The sequence below is a fragment of the Chamaea fasciata genome, unplaced genomic scaffold (genome assembly GCF_029207755.1).
Source record: "Chamaea fasciata isolate MVZ Bird 193981 ecotype frontalis unplaced genomic scaffold, bChaFas1.0.hap1 SCAF_9, whole genome shotgun sequence".
NCBI classification, from domain to species: domain Eukaryota; kingdom Metazoa; phylum Chordata; class Aves; order Passeriformes; family Sylviidae; genus Chamaea; species Chamaea fasciata.
Window position 1 is genome coordinate 2,967,053 of NW_027094094.1, and position 24,383 is coordinate 2,991,435.

Genomic DNA, 24,383 nt, shown 5'->3' on the forward strand with positions numbered 1-24,383 from the left:
GCTCAATCCTCACAACATTTCCATCCAATACTGGGCAACCAGAGAGTTAACATTACATAGTTTTTATATATATCCTGACTTGAAACACTTTGTTCTACACCAATCCATCACTAGCTGTCAGTACTTTCAAGAGCAGTAATGAGAAATATTTTACCAGACAGCAGGACCTTAAGTGGGAATTAAAACACCATAGAAGGGTGACACATCTGTGCTGCTGGTGTCTCTCTCACTGGTGAAGACTCTCTGCTTTAGTTTTACACTTTGCTCAATAAACTGAAATTTAGTTACAGTATAAGCAAGGTTAAATGCTGCTGTCTGTGGGCCAAGAGAGAAGTAACAGAGTCTTCAAATGGAGAAGGAGTTTTTTCGCATTTATTTGCTGCCTCTTGGCCAGGCACCAAGCTTTCATATTCATAGCAGCATAAAAAAGCAAGCAAAACAACAACAAGCACTCCTGCTGAGACTATTAAAGTGTCGTTTTCAGCAGCAGGACTCCATAAATCACAGAGACATTCTCACCCCAGGTTCTGCCCCTGCAGTCACTGCAGCTGCTTTGCTCACACAGGTGACTGGATCAGCTTTGTTGTGTACAAGGAGACCCCTGTCCCATCCCCTGCCCTACTTCCAGCTCAGGAAACATCTTCCGTGAGGGTTTAATGTGCCAAAATGTAGCTCTCAGCCAGCTCTGCTCCTTGGATCCTCTGCCTTGGGCTGTAGGTGATGAGCTGCAGCTCCAGCTCCAGCCTGGGCTCCTCCTAATCCTGGCTACACTCACACCCCTGGAACACAACAGCCTCAGAGCACGGAAAAAACAGAGGCTCAGCGAGATAATGCAGTGCCAGGGAATAAACTCAGGTGTGTGGGCAGGTAAAACACAGCTCTTGCTTGGCCTCATTAGGGAAAACAAAGTTTGAATTGATTCCCAGCTCCTGATCGGAAGTGCAGGGGAGACATCTGGGCACGGATCAGCCACACAAACAGAAGGAGGAAATATCAAAACTTACCAGCACACATCTTTTGGGGGGTTTTGTGCTAAAAGGGAGAATTATCACAGCCTTCAGGACTGAAATAATTCAAGGTGAGGAGCAGCCCCTCCACTTCCAGCTGCAAAGATGCTGCTCCACATCCCCCTGGAGGGATTTGGCATCAAAGAGTCCGGGCTGGAAAACGGGATGGAAAGAGGAACTGCTCTTGACAGCATCTGCTGGTTCTCATTTAACAACAATAAACTGTAATTCTGCTATTAAAAGGCAGGATGTTTCACCTTCACATTTCACAGGCTTTATTCACTACATTATAAAGTAAATTTAATCTAAACTCCTCTATTTAAAAAATATTCTTGGGGTTAAAAAAAAAAAAAAAAGAAGCGGCACCCTTAAATTCCCATTGGTATTGCAAAATATGTCTGCTGAAATGGGGAAGGAAAACTGGGGAAGAAAGATCTCTGTAATGCCATTGATAGCACAGATCAAATTCTTTTAAATTACACACAGAAAATCCTCCTCCTCCAAAAGATTTAATAGCAAGGCTGTAAAGAATACCTAAGTATTAAGGAGTCTTTATTAAATATCCAGAATATGTTTTGTGGTATTTATTCCTTTCCTAGAATGCATTATCATCAGCACTTGCACAACAATTTAGAATTTAAATCAACAGCAAAGTTCTCATTGGTACCTTTGAAAGCAGCTTATACCCTAATTTACTAAAAGCACTCATCGGCAGAGAGTGTTCCTGTTATTTATTACACTTAATTAAATCCTTCTGTATTATGTTAAAACGCACATCTTGTAAGTCCTTGAAGGCCTGGCTGAGAAGAACAAGAAAGTTTTACAGGCTCTGTTTTAGCAGAGATAAACAATGTCAATCAGTCAACAACCTGGTCTGTTAAAACTTTATCATGAAACGAGTATTAGTTTCAAAATATTTCATTTTCAAGCAGTAAAATGTTCTTCTTGATTTGGCAACATTTTAATCTGCTGGCTGGTATTACACATACCAAAAAGGGAAAACAAAACATAACAAAAAAAAATTGCTGTGGTGTGACAATTCAAATTTGTTCAGTGAACCAGGAATATTGCTGTCCAGTTCTCAGTGTTTAGGAGATGAGCCTGTTCTGCAAAGGAGGAAATCAGAGTGCTACTGCTGCTAAATACGTGAAAAACAAGGAAAATGCACAATAACAGCAATTCACATGTTTGCTTTGTGACGTTTTAAGATAATTTTACCCTCCAAAAATCCTTCACGCTATTTTAAGATTAATTCTACCAAAAAAATCCCCTTTGTGGGATTGAACTTCCAGTCCCCTCCTGACATTTCTGCCTTATTGAGTAATTTGGGAGAGGCAGAGATCTCAATGGTTGGGAGTTCGCAACAACAAGCAGGGAGGGATGGAGCAAAAAATCAGACAAACAACGCGGGATTAGAGGGATTCGTGAAGGTCAGAGGAAAAGTGGAATCCAAATGCAGCTGAACGACCCAACTGAGCACGAAAACCGGACATCATCAGCATCCCGGTGAGAACTTCCCTCTGGGGCTAAAATAAAAAGTGTTATTTAATATTTCTCTTACAGCACAGCTCAACCAAGATTCGGAAACTATTTTGCTACTTTTGAGTCCTCAGAGTTGGAGTTACTTTCCAGCAGCAATGTTTTCCTTCCACCACCTTCCAAGGGCGCTTCTGGTGCCCTTGAAGGATTAGAACTGGCATCACTGTGGGGTTTTTTTTTTCTTATATTGAGTGTATTTTAACTGTGGCAGAAGCTGTTAAAGCCATCCAAGACCTCTGGGCTCATCCACAGAGAGCATGAAAAGAGTTTTTGCTGCTCTGCCTGGCTAAAGCCCTGCGCAGAGCACAAAGGCAGCGGCTGCAGCACCCAGGGGTGCAGGCTTTGTGCTGGGATTAGCTCCCACATGCCAGCCCTGCAATCACAGCCAGAGCTCCAGAGCCTCCCACAGCAGCCACAAAGGTCAGCCTCAGCTGCTCTTCCCAGTTATTCCCCAGCCTGGACGAGAGCAAACACTGGGACTGGCGGGCTGGACCCAACGCTGAAGTGCAAAAGCTGCTCAGCTTCTCTTCTTGGGTTCATTGCTGCCATTTGGAAGATTTCGGATGATTATTATTTTTTAAAAATATTTTCTCGAGGCTCACTGGGCTTGTTAAACCACCCAGAGCGGGACAAGCAGACCAACAAAGGCAGCTGGACACCGAGCCTGGACTTTCAAACCCAAGAGCTGGGAAATACTAATCCTGCAGCGAGGAAAAATGGATTTGCTCAGGTTTAGGGGGCCAAAATGATCAATCAGCACACAATGGACTCCTTCCATCACTGATGTGCTTTTGCTGGGAATAATATATGTAAGAAAAATGGAGTTTTTAACCTCTTCTCCAGAGAACCAGTGCTTTTCAGAATTACTCGACGGCAGCGATGGGGATGAAGAGGAAATGCTTGTCTGTGGAGAAGATTTAGAGCTTAATCCTTTTGATGGCTTGCCTTACTCCTCCCGTTATTACAGACTGATGAAAGAGAGAGAGGAGCTCCCAATATGGAAAGAAAAACGTACTTTCATGGAAAGTTTGCTTCATAATCAAATTGTGATTGTGTCAGGAGATGCGAAGACTGGCAAGAGCTCCCAGGTCAGTACAACAGACTTGGCTGGGGGTTTTTTGAAGTATTTTTAGAACATTTAATGAGGTATGAATTTCAGAGCCACTGTAACTATTGTAATCCAAGTATTAAGGCCAGAAAGGGAAAGTGAAATACAGAAGGTGAGTAAAGATTAAGGCAGTCAAATACAGATTTAAAATATATTAAACATTTTAATAACTTTCTTCACTCAAAAAATCGCAGTTACTTTGTGTTTTGGTTATGATTAGTGCTGTATCAGGAAAGAAATACAGGGGATTTGACACAAGATAAAGTGAAAAAAATTCCCAGGGAATGACGGATTGAGAGCAGCGGGGCTGCTTCTCGGGGAGAATTAACGGTCTTTCCTTCCCTTCAACCAGGAGCAAATGTTTTCTCCAACAGCACAAAATTACTTTACAAAACTCATGTTAAAAGAAATCACTGAAGCCAAGATCTCAGCTGAGTCTGGGTACACAGATATCAGTCAGGACTACGAAATTCTGCTGTAACAATATATAACAACCCAGGCCTCCTGTCACAGTGAGTAGAAAAGAATTTTCAAGTAATTGCTATAAGCCAAAATATTGTTGTTTATGACTGGGATCAGGAAAAAACATTCTTGCAGGTAAAGCCGCAGAATAATTACTGTTGCAAGGCATCTCATATATCCTACAGATTTGATTCTGGACACTTCTAGAGATCACATATTGAACTAGAGACATCACACTTCTCCCTGAGAATTCCTATGTTCCCATAAAAATGATTCACACTCAAATAATTTTCGGAGTGTCAAGTTTTTACCCCTTGTTATTGACTGCAATTTCTACACAAAAAAACCCCTTGTGTGATAGTAAACAACTTGCCTAGAAATGTTAGCTTTTAAGTTGTCCTTTAACAAGGCCATTTTTATTGAAAATTTAATAAGATGTGGCACATTGCTGGTTGGTTTTTAAACATTTCTAGAAATGCATAGAAATATAGAGAAACAAATTATTTGTGGCTGATGCACCTAGGTTTAGATGTTGATCAAATGAAGGATTTGAAATCTAATACACCCATTGAAATAATATTTATAATGCAACTTTATGTTTCTCATAACAACAACACATCGATACTTTCCAGTGTTGATGTTCTGTAAATATATAAATTAGGGAGCTGCTGTGTAAGTTCCTGGAGCAGTTCAATTTCAGTTACGCGTGTGCAGAGTCATTCATCTGAAATTACAGACACTGGCGTTTGTCAGTTTGGAATCTTGGGATATGGTTTTTTTTTTTTCCATGGATCTGACACAGCAGGAGCAGGTTGGCTGCCGAGCCAGCCCTGAACACAACTGCACCAACCTCGCTGGGTCCATCAACACCTGCTTGTAGTGACCCCTGGTGCCACCTGCTCCTCTTGCGCAGCAAATTCCAACCAAGCTGAGCCCAGCTGAGCAATTCCCAGGTTGATACAGGCTCACACCTGGCCAGAGTGCAATGAGCCCTGGGAAGATATATCAGGTCTGAGGGTTGACCTGCAACCCTCCAGAGTGGTGGCTTAATAATACTGTGATTCGGCTCCTTTGGGTGTGTTTTGTAAAGCAAAGCTTTTAATAAAAGAGAAAATAACAGACAACACAGGAACAAAGAGAACAAAAGCTGTGCACAGGTGACAGAGGAGCATCAGACACCTGGCTGAGACACCACAAAAGGCACTTGAGCACCTCCGTGCTCCTTGATTAGACTAGGATTAAGGAGGGATAATTTGGCTTGCTGCCAACAGGAACAGCCACAGGTCGTGAGAAACATTTCCAAAGCCCGACCAGTGGTGAGCCAAAACCAGAAAGTTCTGGTGCTTCCCCATAAAAGTCCGGGGTAGAACTGAACCCCCTTTTCCTTATGTGGAAACACCTGCTGGGGTGTGGGAGTGCATTCCCACACCAGATAAACCTTCTAACCCACGCTGAGAAGTTAAGAAATTCCGAGTGTTGACGTTGGCAATTCCTGTGTGAGGAACAGGTGAGCGCCTCAGCTTGGTCCCGCCGTCCCCGGCCGCTGGAGGGACTCCAGCTGTTAGGAATCCCAAATGTTTGGAACCCCAGTGCTCATCCCCAGTGTTTTGCTGTCCCTGCAGGTGCCCCAGTGGTGTGCCGAGCACTGCCTGGGCCAGCAGCCCCGCGGGGCCGTGGTGTGCACGCAGGTGCTCCGGCAGGCCGCCGTGGCCCTGGCCCTGCGCGTGGCCGACCAGATGGACGTCAGCCTGGGCCACGAGGTGGGCTACAGCGTGCCCTTCGACGGCTGCTGCACGCCCCAAACCATCCTCAGGTTGGTGCCCTTGGAGGCCCTCGGGCCGAGGTGTGGAGAAGTTGGCAGCCGGCAGCGCTGCAGGTCTTGCGAATGGAAATGGAGTTTTGTAGAGTTGTGTGATATTTTGAAATCACAGCATGCAGTGAGTTGGAAGGGACGCACAGGGATCACCCAGTCCAGCTCCCGGCCCTGCACAGACACCCCAACAATCCCACCCGGGGCATCCCTGGGAGCTTTGTCCAAACTCTCCTGGAGCTCTGGCAGCCTCAGGCTGTGCCCATTCCCTGGGGAGCCTGGGCAGTGCCAGCACCCTCTGGGGGAAGAACCCTTCCCTGATCTCCGACCCAAACCTGCCCTGACACAACTTCAGGCCATGCCCTCAGTCCTGGCCCCCACAGAGCACAGATCAGTGCCTGCCTCACTCTTCCACCCACATGAAAGTTTTTGACTGCAATGATCTCCTCTCCTCTCCTCTCCTCTCCTCTCCTCTCCTCTCCTCTCCTCTCCTCTCCTCTCCTCTCCTCTCCTCTCCTCTCCTCTCCTCTCCTCTCCTCTCCTCTCCTCTCCTCTCCTCTCCTCTCCTCTCCTCTCCCATTTTGGGGTAAATCATAGCACAGATTTTAAGTGGGCAAGGTTACTGTCCATGCAAAACGTCATTAAGCACCTCAATAACCTCTTTTTCTTTTCCTCTACTTCTATTTTTTTCCCTGTTTTCCAGTACAGGAGTGCTCATTACCATAAGAGAACATGGGATAACTATTCCCAAAGTAAAGTTAAAATTCAAAAGCAATCAAAAAACGTGGCTAGAAGAGGGTATATCCAGCAACAAGAGGAAAGGAGTGTTCAGTGAGAGTTTTGGGAGATAAGAAATGCACTTGTTGTAATAAGTACAGGCAGGTGACAACAGCAACAGAGGGATTCAGCTTCTGAGCCTCCCAGAAAGTTTTCAGGTTTTTTTCTCTGGTTCCTATATATGGGAGGCACAAACTATCATGTCTAGACCACGAGGCTTTTTTTCAGCCCCAGGTTTCCAGTGGAGAAGAAGACACTCACCACTTCTGAAAATGAATTTCCACCACTCTTCCTCCTGCCTGCCCTTTCTCTTTCTGTGGAGAGCTCCTTAAACCTCATCCTGCAGCAGAACTTCCTGCAGCAGCTCCCGTTGAGATGGAGATGAATCCCTCCCTCTCACACATCAAAAACTGCTTCGAGAATTCCAGGTCCTGCTGAGCAACACAACAAAAGCAATATCCTTTAAAAAAACCTGTCAGCAGCAGGGATGGAAGTGAGGAGGGCGTCATGGTACAAATTAATTGTTCATCTTGGTTCTGGCTCTGCCTCAAGTGCACCTTCTTTTCCTCATCCTAAAGGATTCGTTCCTAGCTCAGGGATCGTTGATGGCATGTGATGGGAGATGATCTCAGGGCAGAAGTATTTCTGCTTTTGCCTGGAGCATCCTTTCCACCACGGTGTCACTGAGTGTCATTGAACCACATCGGGTTTGCAGCTGCTTGAGGAAGGATTTAAAGACGTAACTGAGGCCGTGATAAACCTACAAAATACTCCCTGTTTTTACCAAATCTTTTGCATTGGAACAGAAAGAACCAAGACACTGAAATAATTTCTTACAGTAGCAGTCCAAGAGACTCGGTAGAGTTCCGTGCGTCTGTGTTGCAGGTACTGCACCGACGAGATGCTCCAGAGGGAAATGATGTCCACGCCTCTCCTGAACTGTTACAGCGTCATCGTCTTGGACGATGTCCATGAGAGGACCGTGGCCACAGACGCCCTGCTGGGCCTGCTGAAGGCAGTTTTGGCGACCAGGGCAGAGCTGAGGCTGGTGCTGCTCACGGCCCCGCACATGTGCCGCGCCCTGCGGGGATTCTGCGGAGCCGTGCCCGTGGTGCGAGTCCGGAGCCAGCACCGCGCCCGGGCTGTCTTCTCCTGCTGCGCCCACCCAGAGCCCTTCCTGCCCGCCCTCAGGCTGCTCCTGGAGATCCACCACTCCGGGGAGAAGGGGGACATCGTCATCTTCCTGGCCTGCGAGCAGGTAAGCCATCATCTGCGGGAATACGCAAGACAGAGAGTAAGACAGATTTAGTTAGCGTAGCTAGTCTGATAACCCAGATGCCATGGCAGGGACAAACAGAACTTTGAGATTACAAGAAGATGAGGATTAAGCCTGCTCACGGGAAGAGGAGAGATTCAATCAACCCCCTACGAGAGAAAGATGTTGTAAAATGCATAAGTTGCTTGTATGATCTATTAACCTAATTATTGTAATAGAAATTATGAACTTCCCAGAAATGGTATATAAGCTCTTGGAAAACCTGAGTAAAATCCAGTTCTGGTCACCAAATCAGGGTTCTCTTCTCTCCATCAATTGCCAGTGATTATCCTGCTCTCTTTCTGATTTTCATCATGAAATGTGTGGTTTTACCAGTAGCTGAGGCACCAGGTTTTATCATTTCAGGTTTTTCCTTCAAGAGGTGCCACCAGGTTTTACAATTTCAGTTTTCCTTCAGAGAAGTCATGGCACACTGTGGTTTATACGCATAAAATATCTATACCACACATAAATATTGTGTAGATAACATATATGTTTATTTATTTATTTATTTATTTATTTATTTATTTATTTATTTATTTTCCTGTAGGTTTAAAGAAAGGGCACCAGGCTTTTTGGTGTGATGCAAAAAGCTGGGAAAGCAGCAGACAGGGCACAGAGGCAGGGATTTAATACATCTCAGCCTATCCTGGCATTGGGCATCCCACAGTTTGTGATATCCCTGTTTTGTGGGAATGGACACATGGACGCAGGTCCAGTCTCCATCAATGTCCTACTGCACAGGAATAGTTTTTACCTTAAACCTCCCAAGGAGATTTTTCCATTTGGATTCTTCCTCCCAACCATTTGTGTGCACAGGAGCAGGAGGAAAATGTCACTCCAGAGGTGTGACAGAAAATCCAGGAATGTGCACGGGCTTGGTCATTCTAGAGAGTGACACCTTTGAATTTCTGGAGACAGCGGTGATTCCCTGAATTCAGTGCACCAGCAGGTCCTTTATAGCTGTCAAAACAATCTGCCAGTCAAATAAATATTTCAATATTTATCATTATTATAATTATTTTCCTGATAGCAATCCCCAGTCTTCTTCCACTGTGTGTCATTAAATCTGCTTTAGAACAACAAAGTCACCAGGAAATAATGACTTTTTACAAGCAAAGATAATTTACCATAAACTACCCAGGTAGAGTTTGTCGCTTTGCACTGTTAAAAGGGGGATGGCTATAAAACACCTTTAATAATGTTAATAATCAGTTTTAAACCTTATAGACACAAATTTTAAAAATGATAAAGTAATAAATTCTCTGTGTTAGTCCCCATATTTACTATAGAAAATGTCAGAGAGAAAACACACACTCTTTCTATTTCAGAAGGTTGGGGAAAAGGTTTCACTTCTGCTTAAAGGGTTTTTCTGACAGGTAAATTCCCCACAAAACTAAAATAGGAATTTCTTTCTTGCCAAGAAGAGATCACTCATTTTTCTCCCTCACAATGAACAGAGCACTCGTTACGAACCACAACATCCCATGAATTCTTGTTTAACTGTGATTTAAACTTTCATATTGGTAATGGTTCACTGTTCCCAAGCACTCAACTGCCTTTTTAAACTAAACAAAAATACGAATTAACCAGGAACATCAGGATTTATGAGCTGCCCTGCTGCCAGCCTTGCTATTAGATGTCACCCTCGTATCTTTATAACAATTTTTATAGAGCACTTTCAACCTATAACTACTGGAAATGTGGTGTCACTCTCGAAGAGAAACTCAGTCTGGTTTTTCAATTCTGCAAAACGTTTGCTAATAAAAATGCTTTTAAAAAAATTCCCTTTCAGACTGAGCAAGCCCATGAATTATTTTTGTACACCCTTCAAAAAATCTGGCAGAACTTAAATGGTTTCTTATTAACTCCCCAACAACAAAACAGAAAATAAAACCAACAAAAAGCTTTTACAATTCATATCTAACCTCTGAAGTTGTGAACTATTTTAAGTTCCATCAACACAAGTTAAGGACATTTTACTGACTATATTAAGAGTTTTTGAATCATTAGAGGGAAAAAAATCAAACCTTTACAATACCTGTATCTCCTTAAATATAATAATTAAGGGAAAGTAGGGAGGCTTCTGCGTATTTTGATCATTTAAGGTGTTGTAATTGGGCTAAGAATAGAATAATCGCATGAGGAAAAGAAAATGTATTTCTCTTGATTACAGGAAATTGAAAAAGCTTATCAGATGATCAGACAGGAACAATCCAATTTAAACCCTGACCTTGGAGAACTCATCCCCATCCCATTATACCCCACCAAACAAGACCTGACTCCCAAACTAACCCAAGACAAGCAGAAATGCTGCCAAAAATACAGGAGGAAAGTGCTGCTCACCACCAGCTCTGGAGAACCTTTGATCTGGACTAAAAACGTGACTTTTGTCATCGATGTCGGTGTGGAGAGAAGAAAGGTCAGTGAAGGGAACCAGAAGCACTTTGTCCAAAATAAGCCCTGCAAAAGCGCTTTTTCAGGGCAGGGGAAAGGCAAATGTGCAGCTCAGACTAATGCAAATAGTCTCTAGAGGATCACGTGTTTTTCTCTTCTTTCACAGCACAGGTTCTACGATGCTTTTAACATGCAAATTCATAGAATTTAAATCAATTTTCATGGCGATCTCGTGTGAAAACCAAGCAAGAAATCAGAGTTACTCCCCAAATTCAATCAGAAATCAGATTTTTGAAGTTTCTAAAGCCAGATGAACGCTTCCAGTTGAAACTGCCACTGATTTGGGCACCAAACCAATGACAGATTGTTTGCAAAATATATCTCACCTAAGTTCAGTCATAAATCTCTCTTCAGTGTTTTATACATAAAGCAAAATACAATCACTTCTTAGGTACCTGTTGGCAGATCTCCTGGTTTAAGATTAATGACTTACTAATTGCTCACACAAGGAATCTCTATTTTTTTTCAAGCTGCTTGTGCTCCTCCTGGCCATGTGCTCCCATCCAAGTACCTCCAAATGCTGCAGTTTCTCTAATTAATACTTAACCTTTTCCAGTTCTTTCTAAGTTTGGCCTCATTTCTTGGTTTCCACCCTTGGAAGGATTAGTGCAGCTGCAAAACAAACAAACAAACAAACAAACAAACAAAAACTACCCAAAAAAAACCCCAAAACAAATCCCCCCCAAACCCTCATTTTTTTTTCTCTCTACAAAACTGAGGTCCTAAGGGATGAGTAACTGTGTAGAAACTTGAACTGGAGAGCTGCACTACTACAGGTTTTGTGACTGTCCTGGTTAAAATAAAAATTCCAGTACCAGGCAAAAGAAACAATGTAATAGATTTCCTTTCTATAATACAGGATGGAATAACCCGAATTGTTGTTAAAGTGTTCCTAAAATTTTGGAGCAGGGGTCATTAATCCTGACTGGCCTTGCGAGTAGTTCAGGGAAAAGCTTGTGAACTACCAGTACCTTTCCTTTTCATTGCAAAAATCAGTCATTTTAAAAGGTTTTTAACTGGGAATTATAAACTAACTCAGCCTCAAGGCAAGTTTAAAAAAAGTTACAGGTTTGGTTTTTTTTGGCGCAAGGAAGAAAAGCCTAAAAGCAGTTTTCAATTAGAACATGCTTATTTCTTAAACTTATTCCTACAACTGCAGTTTTCTTGGATGGCAGGAATGAATTTCACTCCCATGGTAACCTGAAGCCCAAAGTACAATTCAACGAATTAAAAATGCCGTGAATTTAAAATACAAAGCAAAGGGAACAAAAACAATCCTGATATCTATCAAACCACCTCTACCAGTGATGCAATTTTTACCTTTAACTCCATTATTTTGTTTAGTCCTGTGATATTCCTCCCTCACCAGATCAAATTCCCACTCAGAGTCGGCTGAGCACAGAGGGAACAGGAAAAGTTCAGTGCAGAGCAAAATCCCACTTGAGCCTTGCGGCTGGGATATATCAGCAGTTCACCTGCAGGAAAAGGAATTTGTGCCCTGCACTGAAGGATATTTTATATTTTTTGTTGTGAAAAGCCTGCTCAAAGCAGATAGAGCTGGCTCAGATGACAGGAGTGAGCTGCCTTATCCAGGTAGTTTTATGTCTTGCTGGACATTGCAGGTTTGTGGCCAGAGCAGGGAGGGAATCAGCTCCCCAGCTGAATCAAAATAAAGCAAAATCAAGGAAAATATAAAACATGGCATCGCGTATCTCTAACACAGCCCTCATATCTCCTGTAATTTCAGTATTAAGACGAAAATCTGGAGTCAGGGAACAAAATGCTGTCAGAAGATGTTGGGATTCTGCCACTGGAAGAAATAACTAATAAATTTTGGATGTTTTTCTCGATGATACAAATTTCTGCTTTAGGAAGGTACATTTTCTTAGGAAAAAAAAAGGACATTTATCTCAGAGCACACATAGAGTGACTGCAGAACATCTGTCAGTGTGTCAGGGTGCTGAGTGCTCTCTTTTCCAAACTGCCGAAACAAAAAGCCATGAAAACTGTCCCTACCCTTTCTGTAAAGTGACCTAGAGAGAAATTCAGTACAGACCATTCATATTTTTGCAGCCCTTGTGTACTTTTCTGATGCTTGATGTCTCTTTCATTTAAAGGTGTACAATCCTAGAATCAGAGCAGACTCTGTTCTAACCCAGCCTATCAGCCAAAGTCAAGCAGAGGTGCATAAACAAATTCTGGGCATGTCTCCATCAGGTAGAAATATTAGCTCAAAATTTAAATCCATTAGCTGAAATTATTAATGCAATCAATGTAGCAACAAGAGGAGGGAGCATTTTAAAAAAAGGTGATTTTTCCTGAATTCTCTTCCAGGGAAAATCTTCTGCTTGTACCCTGAAGAATTTACGCACAAGGAAATGAAGGCAGAAAATCCAGCTAAAGTTCAGGAATCCAACCTCACCAGCTTGGTGCTGTTCCTGAAGAGGATGGACATTGCAGGCTTTGCACACTGTGACTTCATCAGCAGCCCAGGTAAAGGGGGTGCACCAGGTTTTCCTATTTTCATTATTAGTTTAGAAGTTATTTCCTGGTTTAATTTTGCCCTGTCGCTCACTGGATGGTTTTTTATTGAAGGATTTGCAATAATGTCACCCTGCTTTGCCCACTTAGCTGCTACAGCTCAATGGCACTTAGAAAAACAGGCCATAAAGTATCTGAATGGGATTGGAATGTAAAAAAAAAAAAAATAAAAAAATCAATATTCCAAGTATCTTCTCATCTAGGTTACATATTATTTTCCTGTAACCCACAAAGAAAATTTGTGCCCTGTTGTGCAAGGCTTTGTACAGACATCCAACGAAATACATTCCCTTAATCAAAAGTTTACTGGCCAAATAAAGCACTGTTGTTACCTGGGGGATGTGTGAGGGGAGGAAATGAGCTTCCTCCTTATCCTCCGGCATCTCCCACCTCAGATTTACAATGGGCTGTTCCTTAAGGACAATACTCCTTATAAAATAAACCCAGATACACTCTCAATACTAGGCAGGAAAGACTGAGTTTTTAGGTAAGGGTGTGAAGGAAATTGCCTTTTTTTCCCCCCCTAACTTCATAATTTAGTTTTTTTTCTACAGAAGGATATTTTCCTCTGTTCTGGCTTATCACAAAAACCCACGTGTCACTGCAGATTCTGCTGTTGCTTTGCAACCCATTAAAGTGAGGGAAATAGCCCTGATTTCATTGCTTTGGGGATTGCTGGCTTCATCCGTGATCATTTTCCAGTGGAAACAGGAAAAATTCTTATATTATCCTGCCCTTCCTCGTGCACATACACAAAACTGGAATGATCCCTTCGATGTCTTGCTCACTGTAATTAATCAGTAATAAAGTGTTAATTCTCACTGTTGGACGTTGCAATAGATGGTTAAGTGGAATTTTAAAGAAAAAAATATTCTACTATTCCCTCTTGTGCCGGTTTAGCAGAAACCGGCACAAGAGGGAATAGTAGAATATTTCTTTAGCCTAAAAGAAATTTCTTTAGCCTAAAAGAAATAGGAAAAAAAGCATGGCCAGACTGATGGCAATTAATGAGAATTGGAGTATTTTGGTCTTGTGAGTGGCATCTCCTGTGCTGAGTCCACATAATCTGCATGGAAAATGCTTATGGAACACAGTTTGCTCCCACCCAAATTTAAAGTGTATTTCACTATTAAAAAAATACATGATAAAACGTATTAGTGTTTTTCCTGGTGATGAAGAAAGTTGGTCTTGAACTGTAAAGGGAATTAGTAAAGTTAAATGAGGGAAAGCATTCAGCATTTTTGGATTTAAAGGCACAATGGGGAGGGAATTCAGAAAGAATGAAGTGCTGGAGGCACATAAGGGTTTCACAAATGCAGGTATTCTAAGTTTTGGCTTTATTTTTGGGTAATGCAGCTGAAGAAAGCACTGCCCTGATGTGTAAAAAATTGTAAAGGCATAACTTGGATGGACATTAAATAGGACAAAGCTTCTGCTGACTAGATCAGGAGTGTCAGGTGTAGGTATTAGTACAGAAGAGTTTTAGGAATGACTAAAATGGGAGGAATGTTGGACAAACTGCTGGAACAAAGGAAAAATCCCACAAACACTGCAAGGGTGCCCAATTTCCTTGTTTGCTTCCTCCCTTACACAATTAAACATTTGAGACAGAGCTTTGATGCAGCACAGCTCTGCCTTTACCCAGGACACTTCACACATTGCCTTTCTTTCCACTTTGGAGCAAGGAGGGAACTTTTTCTCCTGCCAGCACTCGGAGTGATCCCTACACAATCCCCCAGAGATGAGTGTAAAGCTCCCAGAGTCAGAGCACAGAGGTTGAAGTGCCTGCTGTGAAATTCTCTGAAAGAAACTGCAACACCAAAGGGAAGAATTCGTCAGTTCTTGTGTTAGACCAACTCACAGAACTCCAAACACATCAGGCTTTCAAGTGCAAACCCAAGAATGGTTCGGGCTGGAAGGGACCTTAAAGATCACCCAGTTCCAAGCCCCGGCCGTGGGTTTGAGCATTCCATGGCTCTTCACCTCCTTGGAGCTGAGCTTCCTTTGAGAAAAAGGAGTAAAAACATTGCAGCATCTCCTGCGTGCCACAGGAATTCCTCTGCAGTGTTTCTGTCCAACACTCTCACCTTGTCTGTGCAGTTGAAACAGAGGGAGGCTTTAGGGGGTTTTAGGTGAATTTCTCCTGAACTAAATCAAGTTTCCACTGAGATGGCAGAGGAAGACACAGCCATGAACCGGTGAACAAACAAATCAGAAGGACACTGAAATCCCTAGCAAGAAGCACTCCTCGTTCTGTTTCCTGCGCATGGAGAATATGCAGCAGATAAGAAACAAAACTTACAGCAGTAAAACAATTTTTATCTGCTCAGCAACCGTGTGCACAAGGGATTTTTTTTCTTTTTTTCTGCCCCTCTTTGAGGAGAAGTAAAAGCCCGGATTAAGTCTGACTCATTACTGCATTATGAAAGCAATAAACATGTCAGGCTTACAGCTGCTGCATTTAATTCATGCCATAATGGAGGGGAGCAAATGCAGCAGAGCTCGTTCCCCTTTCTGGAATTCATGAGGCAGAGGAAAATGAACCTGGCACTGCAGCTCTGAAGTGCATTAACGGGATTCCTGAGCCCCTAGAACAGGGATGAGTTTACATTTTGATCAGTTAATCAGACAGATCTTTGCTGGGGTTTATAGTGGGACAAAAGAATTCCAGTCCCATAGAATGCAGCAACATTGAGTGCTTCTGTAAATCACTGGCAAATCCTTATTTAAACTGAGCAAATCATCATAAAGATGAAGCCATGTACAGTTTCTCTGCAGAACCAAAGGGAAAGCATTTGCAGGTTCTGCATTTATTCAGAATTTCTCTAAACAATTTTCAGATTCAAGGCTGTGTCGATGGTCATGACCATGACATTTGATTGCTATGTTTTTACAACCCCCTCGAGAATATATTGCTAGAAAATCGAGAATAAAATCCAGAATTAAGTTGTATAAATCTATATAATTTCAAAAAGTTTCAGAAAAATAAACTGTTGGCATATTTTCACTGGAGACTGTCAAAGACAGAAACTCAATGCACCGTGTAAGGTCTGCTCAACAGAGATCACTTGAGGGCAGATTTATTACCTTACATTTACTTGTTAATTCTTTGATGTTTTAAATTGTGGATTTCATCAATTAAATGGTGTGTGCAGACATTATTCAGTATATTCTGCCAGGACAAGGCAGGTCAGGGCCTGAAAAGCAGAAAAGCACAGCAGGGACCATCACCAGCCAGACTGGAGGAGTGATGAAGCAGCATGAGGGGGAATGGAAAGACTGCAAAGTATGAGCTTGGGAAAGTAATTTTGAATGATCAACTACGATTTCAAAATAATAGTTATAGAACTGGTGGCTTCAGAGCAAAACACATAAAAAATCCTGACTCAGAAGGTACAGGGGGGAAAAGGAGAATCAGGAGGAAACCTGCACAGAGAAACTTGGTGCTTGCAGAAGAAAAGTCTTTGCATAATTGGAGGAAAACTTGGCATAGGCTCCTCCATCTTTTCAGTTTTCTGTCCAAGGAGCAGTGTTAGGAACAGCAAACAGCATTCCCCAGGACTGCTCTCCCTGCAGTAATTACTTTGGCAGCTCTTTCTGCTGCTCAGCCCAACAGAACCTGCAGAACCTGTGGTGTGCCAGGCAGAGCATCAGCTCCTCAAAGACAACATCCCTTCACCTGACATCCATGACAGCTCAAACTCTTTAAGTTATTCCTGTGGAGGGAGAAGATCTATCAAGAAAAGGTATTTTACACACTCAGCATTTGCAGAGTAGGAGACCAGAACACAGGAGCTCCGGATCTCCCAGAGAAGCACAAGAGGGCAGTTAAACGGACTATTAAAGATCATGAAATTGAAGTTTCATTCCTGTCTCCAATATCCACTCATTACAGAACTTTGACCAAATCCCTAAACCACTTGGTACCTAATGCAACAAGAACAACACTTTTGAATTGATTCGCTCACACCTTGAGCATTTGCATTTCAGCCAAAATGTGGCACTGAAGACTACAGGTGTGCCTGCCTTTAGAGACAGAATTTACTCTGTTCACATCAAAGTCACAAAAACATGAAATCAAAAATATCATCTTAAGTAGCTTGAAACTCTCAGGTGAACGATACCAGTGCTAACAATAACATTCAGTTATACATTTGCTTTACTGAGCCTAAGAAGGATCAAAAGCAGGATCTGTATTTACATAAAACTGGTCAGGTTTCCTGAAATGAGGCCAGAGCAACCCAGTCTCGAGCAGCCAAAGAACACGGAGCAGGGAAAGAAAATATCAGGTTAGGAAATGCCTTTTAACATTCCAGGGATGTGACAGCTTCTTGTTGAGAGCACAGGACACATCTTGAGAGGTTTTTTGAACTTTGCTCCTGTGACAGCAGCAGTGGAGTCACAAATCCTTGTGGTTCACACCTCAAGGCAGCTGGCAAGAAGCCCTAAAAAGCCCTACTCTGTTTTTTTTTTTATTTTTGCTTTTTTCCTGTTCCTTCACCTGCTCTAATCCACCTTTACTGTCTTGTCCTTTTTAGAGCAATAAAACTCCAGGAATCTTTTTTTTCCTAATTTTTTTTTTTTTTTCCCCAGAACACTCACAGCAAGACAGGGAAGTAATTTGTGCTTATAAATCTCAAGACAACTAACTCTAGGACATAAAAATGCAAATTACTGATGCTCTCAGGGGGCTGAAATTGGCTGCCATATAACCATGTGTTTTGTGAGCTCTAGCACAAACTACTTTGTTGACTTGTGGAAAACAGCTTTCCATGATCTCCTAGTAATTACTCCACATCTGAATGACCCTTTTACTCTCCCTGTGTTTTCAATCACTGATTTTTATTTCCTGTCACTGACTCATATTCATCATCAGCTGCTACTTCTCATTTCTCTAAAACTCCGAAGCATTTTCTCCTCAGATGCTTCAGCTGTTGCAAGGGCTCATCGTTTATCTCATTAAACCCCACATTTCTTATAATAAATGTCTTCTCTAGATAGAATTGTACCGGCAGAGGGAAGAACCCTGGGATTGAAATGAAGCAGGTCCACAGTTTTTAAAGGAATTCACAGGCCCCTGAGAGAATCTGTCTGAAAACTGGGTGCTCTGAACTTAACTGAAGTCACATTGGCAGATTTAGATGCTGGAGAACTTCTGGAAAAGCTCATGTAAGGGGAATTAATAAACTATTTTTCCCCTTCAGACATAACAGAATGAGGTTAAAAACAACAGGTGCTTGTTTGCTTCCCATTTTTCTTTTGCCTTGACTGCAGGTAGTTGATTACAGAGAGATGGCAATAAACAGTTCACTGCCAATGAAGTCAAACCCTGATCTCAAGATTTTCTTGCAGAATGTGTGGGGAAAGTGTGGCTAAATACAACCTAGCAGCTAATTACTTTACTTTTAGTCTTGGTGATGCCATACACATTCCCACTCTTAATGAATGGAAGAAATTATTTCTAATCACCTCCTAATGAAGATCCAAGTGCAAACACACCCCCTGCCTGTGTGGGCAGGTGTGGTTGTGGTCTGGTTATTTTATTTAGGGATTTTTTTTTTTCCCATTAATATCCAGGCTGACAGCAGCCCACAGAAGCTGACAAATGGCCAGTGCAGCTTCCCAGGGCTGGGGATGAGGCCAAGTCCTGCTGCAGTGGAATTTCTGCCACCAGCTTCAAGGGGACTGGAGTTTAACTTGTTACCTGTAAAACTGAGAAAATATCAACCAGATCCTTAGGCTGGAGTAAGGAGAAAGTTGCTGCAGTGGTTGGAGAGCAGTTGTGAATATAAATGAACTGGTGGCCACGAAAGATACTGACCGTCCAATATAACCTGGAATAGAAATCTACCCTGGGAAAGAGCTGGGAAGGGAGAACCTTAAAGAGCCTTCACACTTGAGGAGTTCCCAAATTTCCACCCGTGTCTTTCATGCTCTGGCAACAATTTTTTGGAGTGTAGGTCTGACAACTTCAATTTGAGGTTCCCCCTCTCCACCCCCAGAACTGGAGCCACACAAAGCTCTTGTATGCCTGTTTGACCTCCTTTTGTCACCGTGAGATTTCCTACAGACTTGCTCTCAAGTTCTAATTTTAAGCGTTGATTTGCTTAATCCTGTCCTCTCAGGACATTTTCCTATATTCCCTCATTATTTTTGCTGCCTCACTGTTCTCCCTTAACCTATGGAGGTTGTAAGGAAGTTATAACCCACACTAAGAGAAAATTGAACATTGAATTTTGTGGAGTGAGGAAGTACAGCCAATTGCTAGGGAGACATTTTCTTTTACTACATTCCCATTTTTCTTCTGGAAGCACGAGAACCTATGTAAAAAAAAAAAAAAAAAAGTATAATAATTAAAAAGGCAACCAAGAGAACTCCAAATACCTGCAAGAATAATAGTTATAACTTCTGTAAATATCAGAATATCTCCTCTGGTTAAAAAAGGTCTTTCCTAGACCTTTTCTGTATCTCAGCACCCATCAAAGGTGACCACCCCTCGTAAAAAAGAATGAACACAAAAAACCCACCTGAAAACTGCCAAGAATGGAAGCAGATTTGACAGAGCCTAGGGGCTAACACACCCAAGTTGAGGATTGTGTCTGGGCTTTTGACAAAAATTGTCCTGACATAAAAAGCATCACAAAGTGATTTGCAGCTCTATGATTGTTACCTCTTATTTTCTTCCTCCAGAATTTTCTCAGCCTTTCATTCACCCATTACTTTTTGTCCTTAATCACTGCCAAATAAATGAAGTATCCTTTTCCCACAGCTGAAATATTCTAATGAGGATTCAGACATTCATTCCTGTGTAGCCACTCTCAAGAACTGGATTTCTCTTCCCTTTTCCTCAGCTCCTGAAAGCCTGATGCAGGCTTTGGAAGACCTGGATTATCTGGCAGCGCTGGATAACGATGGGAACCTCTCTGAATTTGGGATTATCATGTCAGAATTCCCCCTGGATCCTCAGCTGTCCAAGTCACTGCTGGCCTCGTGTGAATTTGAGTGTGTGGATGAGATGCTCACCATCGCAGCCATGGTCACAGGTACTCCTGGATCAGCTCTCACTGCAGCCCTTGTGCCACCTCCTGCCCAATCCAGGCTCTTCCCAAATCCATCCACAAAAGCAAATTTTTGGTATTCTCATCCTGCCTACTTCAAGTAAATTAATATATTTGGCTGTTCAAGTCTTAACTGTAGGGATACAATGAAAGCTAAGTAAAGAATTCCCATTTCCAGGCCTTAGCTGCCCATTGGCTTCCTCCCCTTCAAAATTAATTTTTCTTTTATTAATCTACATTTGTCACAGCTCAGTGCAGCAAAATAAGGGAAGTTCTAATTATAAAACAACATGGAACTGTTTACCTGCAAAGAATTACTTTGTGGTCTTGTCTCTCTACTCCAAATATTTCATAAAACTGACCTAACCTTGGGAGTCTTGGGCAGCAAACACATGAACCACAGGATATCAAGCTGCAGGAGTTGTTCTCCTTGTAGGAAAACCTTTTATGCACAAACTGGGTTGATTTTTAACTTGTGATAGTTTTTATTAAGTACACGTAACAAATCTAAGTTACAGGCACAATTCAATTTTAGAAAAGCTCAACCATCTCAAAAGACACAAGAGTAAAATGCACTAGAAAGCACGAATTTCAACAGAGAGGGGCAAATTAAGGCATTAAATCGGAAGATGTCTTTTTATAAGAAAGAAACCATTTGTTGGATTCTGGCTAAATTAGGTTGTGACATTAGGAAGCTTTTCTGGCATCAGCCTGGGAGAAAGCTGCTCTTCTGTGTTTGCAGCACACATTAACTGAACAAGCCTGGAAGGACCGCCACAAAAACAAACCCTCAGTGAATGCAGCAGGTTCAGTTCTTCAGCACCCATCCAACGCTGGGGCTTGAAGGCAACAGAGGAAGGCAAACCCCAGAAACACCAGTGGCGTTTTGAGCATTCTCAAAGGTGTTTTCACCACTGGTTTGGTTATTCCCTCAGCTCCCAGCTGCTTCCTGCAGGCCCCTCCTGGCACCGAGGAGATCGCTCGGACCCGCTGGAGCCGCTTCTGCCACCCTGCAGGAGATCACTGCACCCTCATCAACGTCTTCAACGCCTTCAAGGCAGCCCCTGCCAACCCCACCCGGCCAGGCAAGTGTGCCCCAGCCAAAATCTGACACACTGGGACCGGTTTGGAAAAAAATATCAAACCCAAAAATCTGGAGATTCCTTCTAGAATTGCTGATCCGCAGGGAGAAACCAATGGGAGTAGTTATTACTGATGAATATTCATTTACTAATTAATTAAAAACGTCCTAGGACAGCATCTCTTACCCAACAGGGATCCACAACCACTATTCCAAGTGTCCTTTGAAGTGACACTGTGCAAAACCAGAAGCACAAAATCCACGTTTAGGATGAATAAAAGCTGTTGAGGGGGGCCTTGATTCCCCCAACAGTTCTGGTGGGTTTTTGATAGCTGTGAACTGAAAGGAAAATTTAAGGGGAAAATGGAAAGTAGTAAAGTCCACATCTGCAGGAACACAAATAAAAGGCAGGAGGCTGCAGAGCAGCAGAAGCTCTTCCCTCACTGTATTTTCCTGCTCTGGTTCACTTAGCCTGAGTCCAGTGCTCAGACAGCAGAGGGATAAATTTGCACACATTGAGTAAAAACTTGAGACAGGCAAGCAGGATTGTTTCCTGTTCAGTCATGTGGAATGCTGAAGGGAGCTCCAGAACCAGTCCTGTACCGGAATGCAGGCTCAGCACCAGCACTCCAGGTGTGATTTCAACTCCATGATCTGGCCTAAATCCACAAGGCCTGAAAAATACAATTGTTACTCATTCCCTAGGAAGCTTTACTTAGAGCAAAGGAGGGATTTGATTCAGGAAGAAACAGCTGCAATTCTATAAAACCAAGTGAGGATATCAAGTTTTGCCCAGTTACTTTGTGAGCTGAGCCTAAGCAGTCTGTGTGGCTCATTACCAGAGTTTTGGACATCATCTGCAGTAGTGCAAGAGCATTGAATTCACACAGCAGCATCTCAGTGGATTGAACCCATCAGTGAGATCCTGCTCTAAGCCAAAACATTGTGGGTTTTTTTTCCCCCCCCCACAGACTTCAGCACTGAGAAATGGTGCCGGGATCATTTCCTGAGCTGCTCTGCCCTGAGCATGGCAGGGGTGATCAGAGCCGAACTGGTGGAGATCATGAAGAGAATTGAACTTCCCATCTCACCACCAGACTTTGGATCAGAAGGGAATCTGCTAAGCATCAAGAAAGCTCTTTTATCTGGTTACTTCATGCATGTAAGGAAAACCACTGTGGTTTCATCTTCCTGCACTGTTAAATTATGTAGAATGCTCTCAGACAACTTAAGTTCATTAGTGAAATCTCTTGATCACCAGGAAGGATAAAAGCCATTTTTTTTTCCCAGTGTATCAAACACTTCTGCCCATTTCAGCCTTTTCTCTGGGGTTCACCTCTCACTGCATGGAGCTCACACTCTCCACAGCAATAAAAAAACTGCCAATATGCCTTTCACTCAAAGAACTCTTTCACCTCAAAAAAACCCCTCTTGAACCTGCAATATTCTCTCAGGAATGATTTCCTTTTTGAAGGTGAAAATTGCCTGGAAAGAGAGAGATGACTTGGATATATTTAGGTGTGCATAACAGACAGCTTGGCTCATCTCAGGGAGGTACTCAAACCGTAATTGTAAATGCAAACTAGGTTGATTTATTCCCACTCGAGTCCCCAGGCTTTCCTTCACATCCCTGTGCTCCAGCTCAACACAAAAATTACCTCTCCCAACTGCACATTTCATGGCCTGACACATTGCATTTAAAAGTTTATATGCTAAAAAATTCATCTTTATATCTTTTCACACAGACCCTTCAAAGCCAAACTCAGACACTTTTGTACTTATTTGTTGCAGCTTCCACTTAAATACACAGATCAACATTTCCTTTACATTTCATGGTATCCAGTCCCAAGCTTTCCCACACAAGCCTGGGAAGAGGTTCCAGTTGAAAGTGCCTGAAGGGGAGTTTAATTTCTGGTTTAAATTTAATAGGCACTGATCAATTTAAATAATGGCTAACTCTCCACATTGGGTTTTTTGGTTTTTTTTTAGATTGCTCGTGATGTGGATGGCTCAGGGAACTACTTAATGTTAACACACAAACAAGTGGCCCAGCTCCATCCCTTCTCATCCTATTCCAACACCAGGAGGATCCCAGAGTGGGTTTTATTCCACGAGTTCAGCCTCTCAGAGGGCAATTCCATCAGGGTTGTCTCCGAGATCTCCCCCCAGCTGTAAGTGAACTGTGATGCAACTGCTCCTTCATTCCTCAATCCACAAAATCATCACTTTGGGAGGATTAAAAAAATATTAAAAAAGGGAAGATCTGTGATCTCAGGCCCTCACTGTTCTCAATAGTTGCCACTGTAGCTGTAATTAATGGAAAAAGCCCACATTATGAGCTGCGAAGTTTCTTACAAAGTAAAATCTATAGAAAAAAAAAATCAGAGTTAACAGAGCAGTGTACTCACACAGGAATCTAGATGGAAAGGTCTTTGTTCCCTGAAAACCTATTTTCCAGCAAATCCTTTCCTTATCATATTTTCTGTACCCAGCCAGCTGAATCATGGACTGTTTCTGGATTCAGGGAGAGACCAGAGTCTTCCTTCTGCAAAAATCTCTTTACACACCATATACATTTCACTCTCCCATCTCCCCTATTTCCCATATTCCTAGGAGAGCCTTTTTCATAATGTTACTGAACCACTCTTTTCAAAAGCAGGGAAATTCCCATTTAATGCAACTTGCAGCACTGGGAACTGCATTTCACCTCAAGTGCAGGCTGAGGATTTTCAGTGCAAGGCTACTGAAAGCACAAACTCCTACCTTGGATTCTTGCAGTTTTGGGTTGAAACATCAACTTTGTAGCTTCCGTAAGATACGCCTGGAAATAATTACTCCAAGATTTCAAAATTCAATTAAAAATTAACAATGTTTTGTGCGATTTCCTCCCCAGATTTGCAGAGCTGGTACCTCAGTATTATTTCAGCAATCTTCCTCCAAGTGAAAGCAAGGATATTCTGCAGGGAGTGATCAATCACTTGGCTCCTGCCTCAGCCACAAAGGAGGAACAGAAAACTGCCAATGACAGCAAAGAAAATGAGGAATTTCCCCAAACTCCCACTGAGCAGAGATGTGTTATTCAGTGAATTTAGACTGAACCATCACATATAAAATAAAAGCAATATTTCCAAAATACATCCCCCACCTCAACCCATGTAATTATTTCAAACTTTTGACATGAATGTATTTAAGAGAAGAAATAAAGAAGAAGCACTTTTCTCAACAAAA

At 42.4% G+C, this 24,383-nt stretch overlaps 1 protein-coding gene across 1 annotated transcript; it reads left to right on the forward strand.

The window, feature by feature from the left end:
* The first annotated feature begins 3,330 nt into the window (after positions 1–3,330).
* DHX32 (DEAH-box helicase 32 (putative)) lies at positions 3,331–24,360 on the forward strand. Its single transcript, XM_066190731.1, has 11 exons — positions 3,331–3,634; positions 5,739–5,929; positions 7,589–7,961; positions 10,195–10,440; positions 12,593–12,692; positions 12,810–12,968; positions 19,868–20,059; positions 21,010–21,163; positions 22,134–22,317; positions 23,145–23,326; positions 24,049–24,360. Exons 1-11 carry the CDS (start codon positions 3,365–3,367, stop codon positions 24,239–24,241), a joined length of 2,244 nt encoding a protein of 747 aa, XP_066046828.1. The 5' UTR covers positions 3,331–3,364; the 3' UTR covers positions 24,242–24,360.
* Positions 24,361–24,383: the final 23 nt, after the last annotated feature.

What these genes read in the sequence shown, in the direction of transcription:
- DHX32 (XM_066190731.1), top strand. Translation starts at nt 3,365, where the DNA reads ATGGAGTTTTTAACCTCTTCTCCAGAGAACCAGTGCTTTTCAGAATTA. An exon ending in TGACTTCATCAGCAGCCCAG is followed by an intron (nt 12,969 to 19,867) that starts GTAAAGGGGGTG and finishes CCTTTTCCTCAG; the next exon opens with CTCCTGAAAGCCTGATGCAG. An exon ending in AACCCCACCCGGCCAGGCAA is followed by an intron (nt 21,164 to 22,133) that starts GTGTGCCCCAGC and finishes CACAGACTTCAG; the next exon opens with CACTGAGAAATGGTGCCGGG.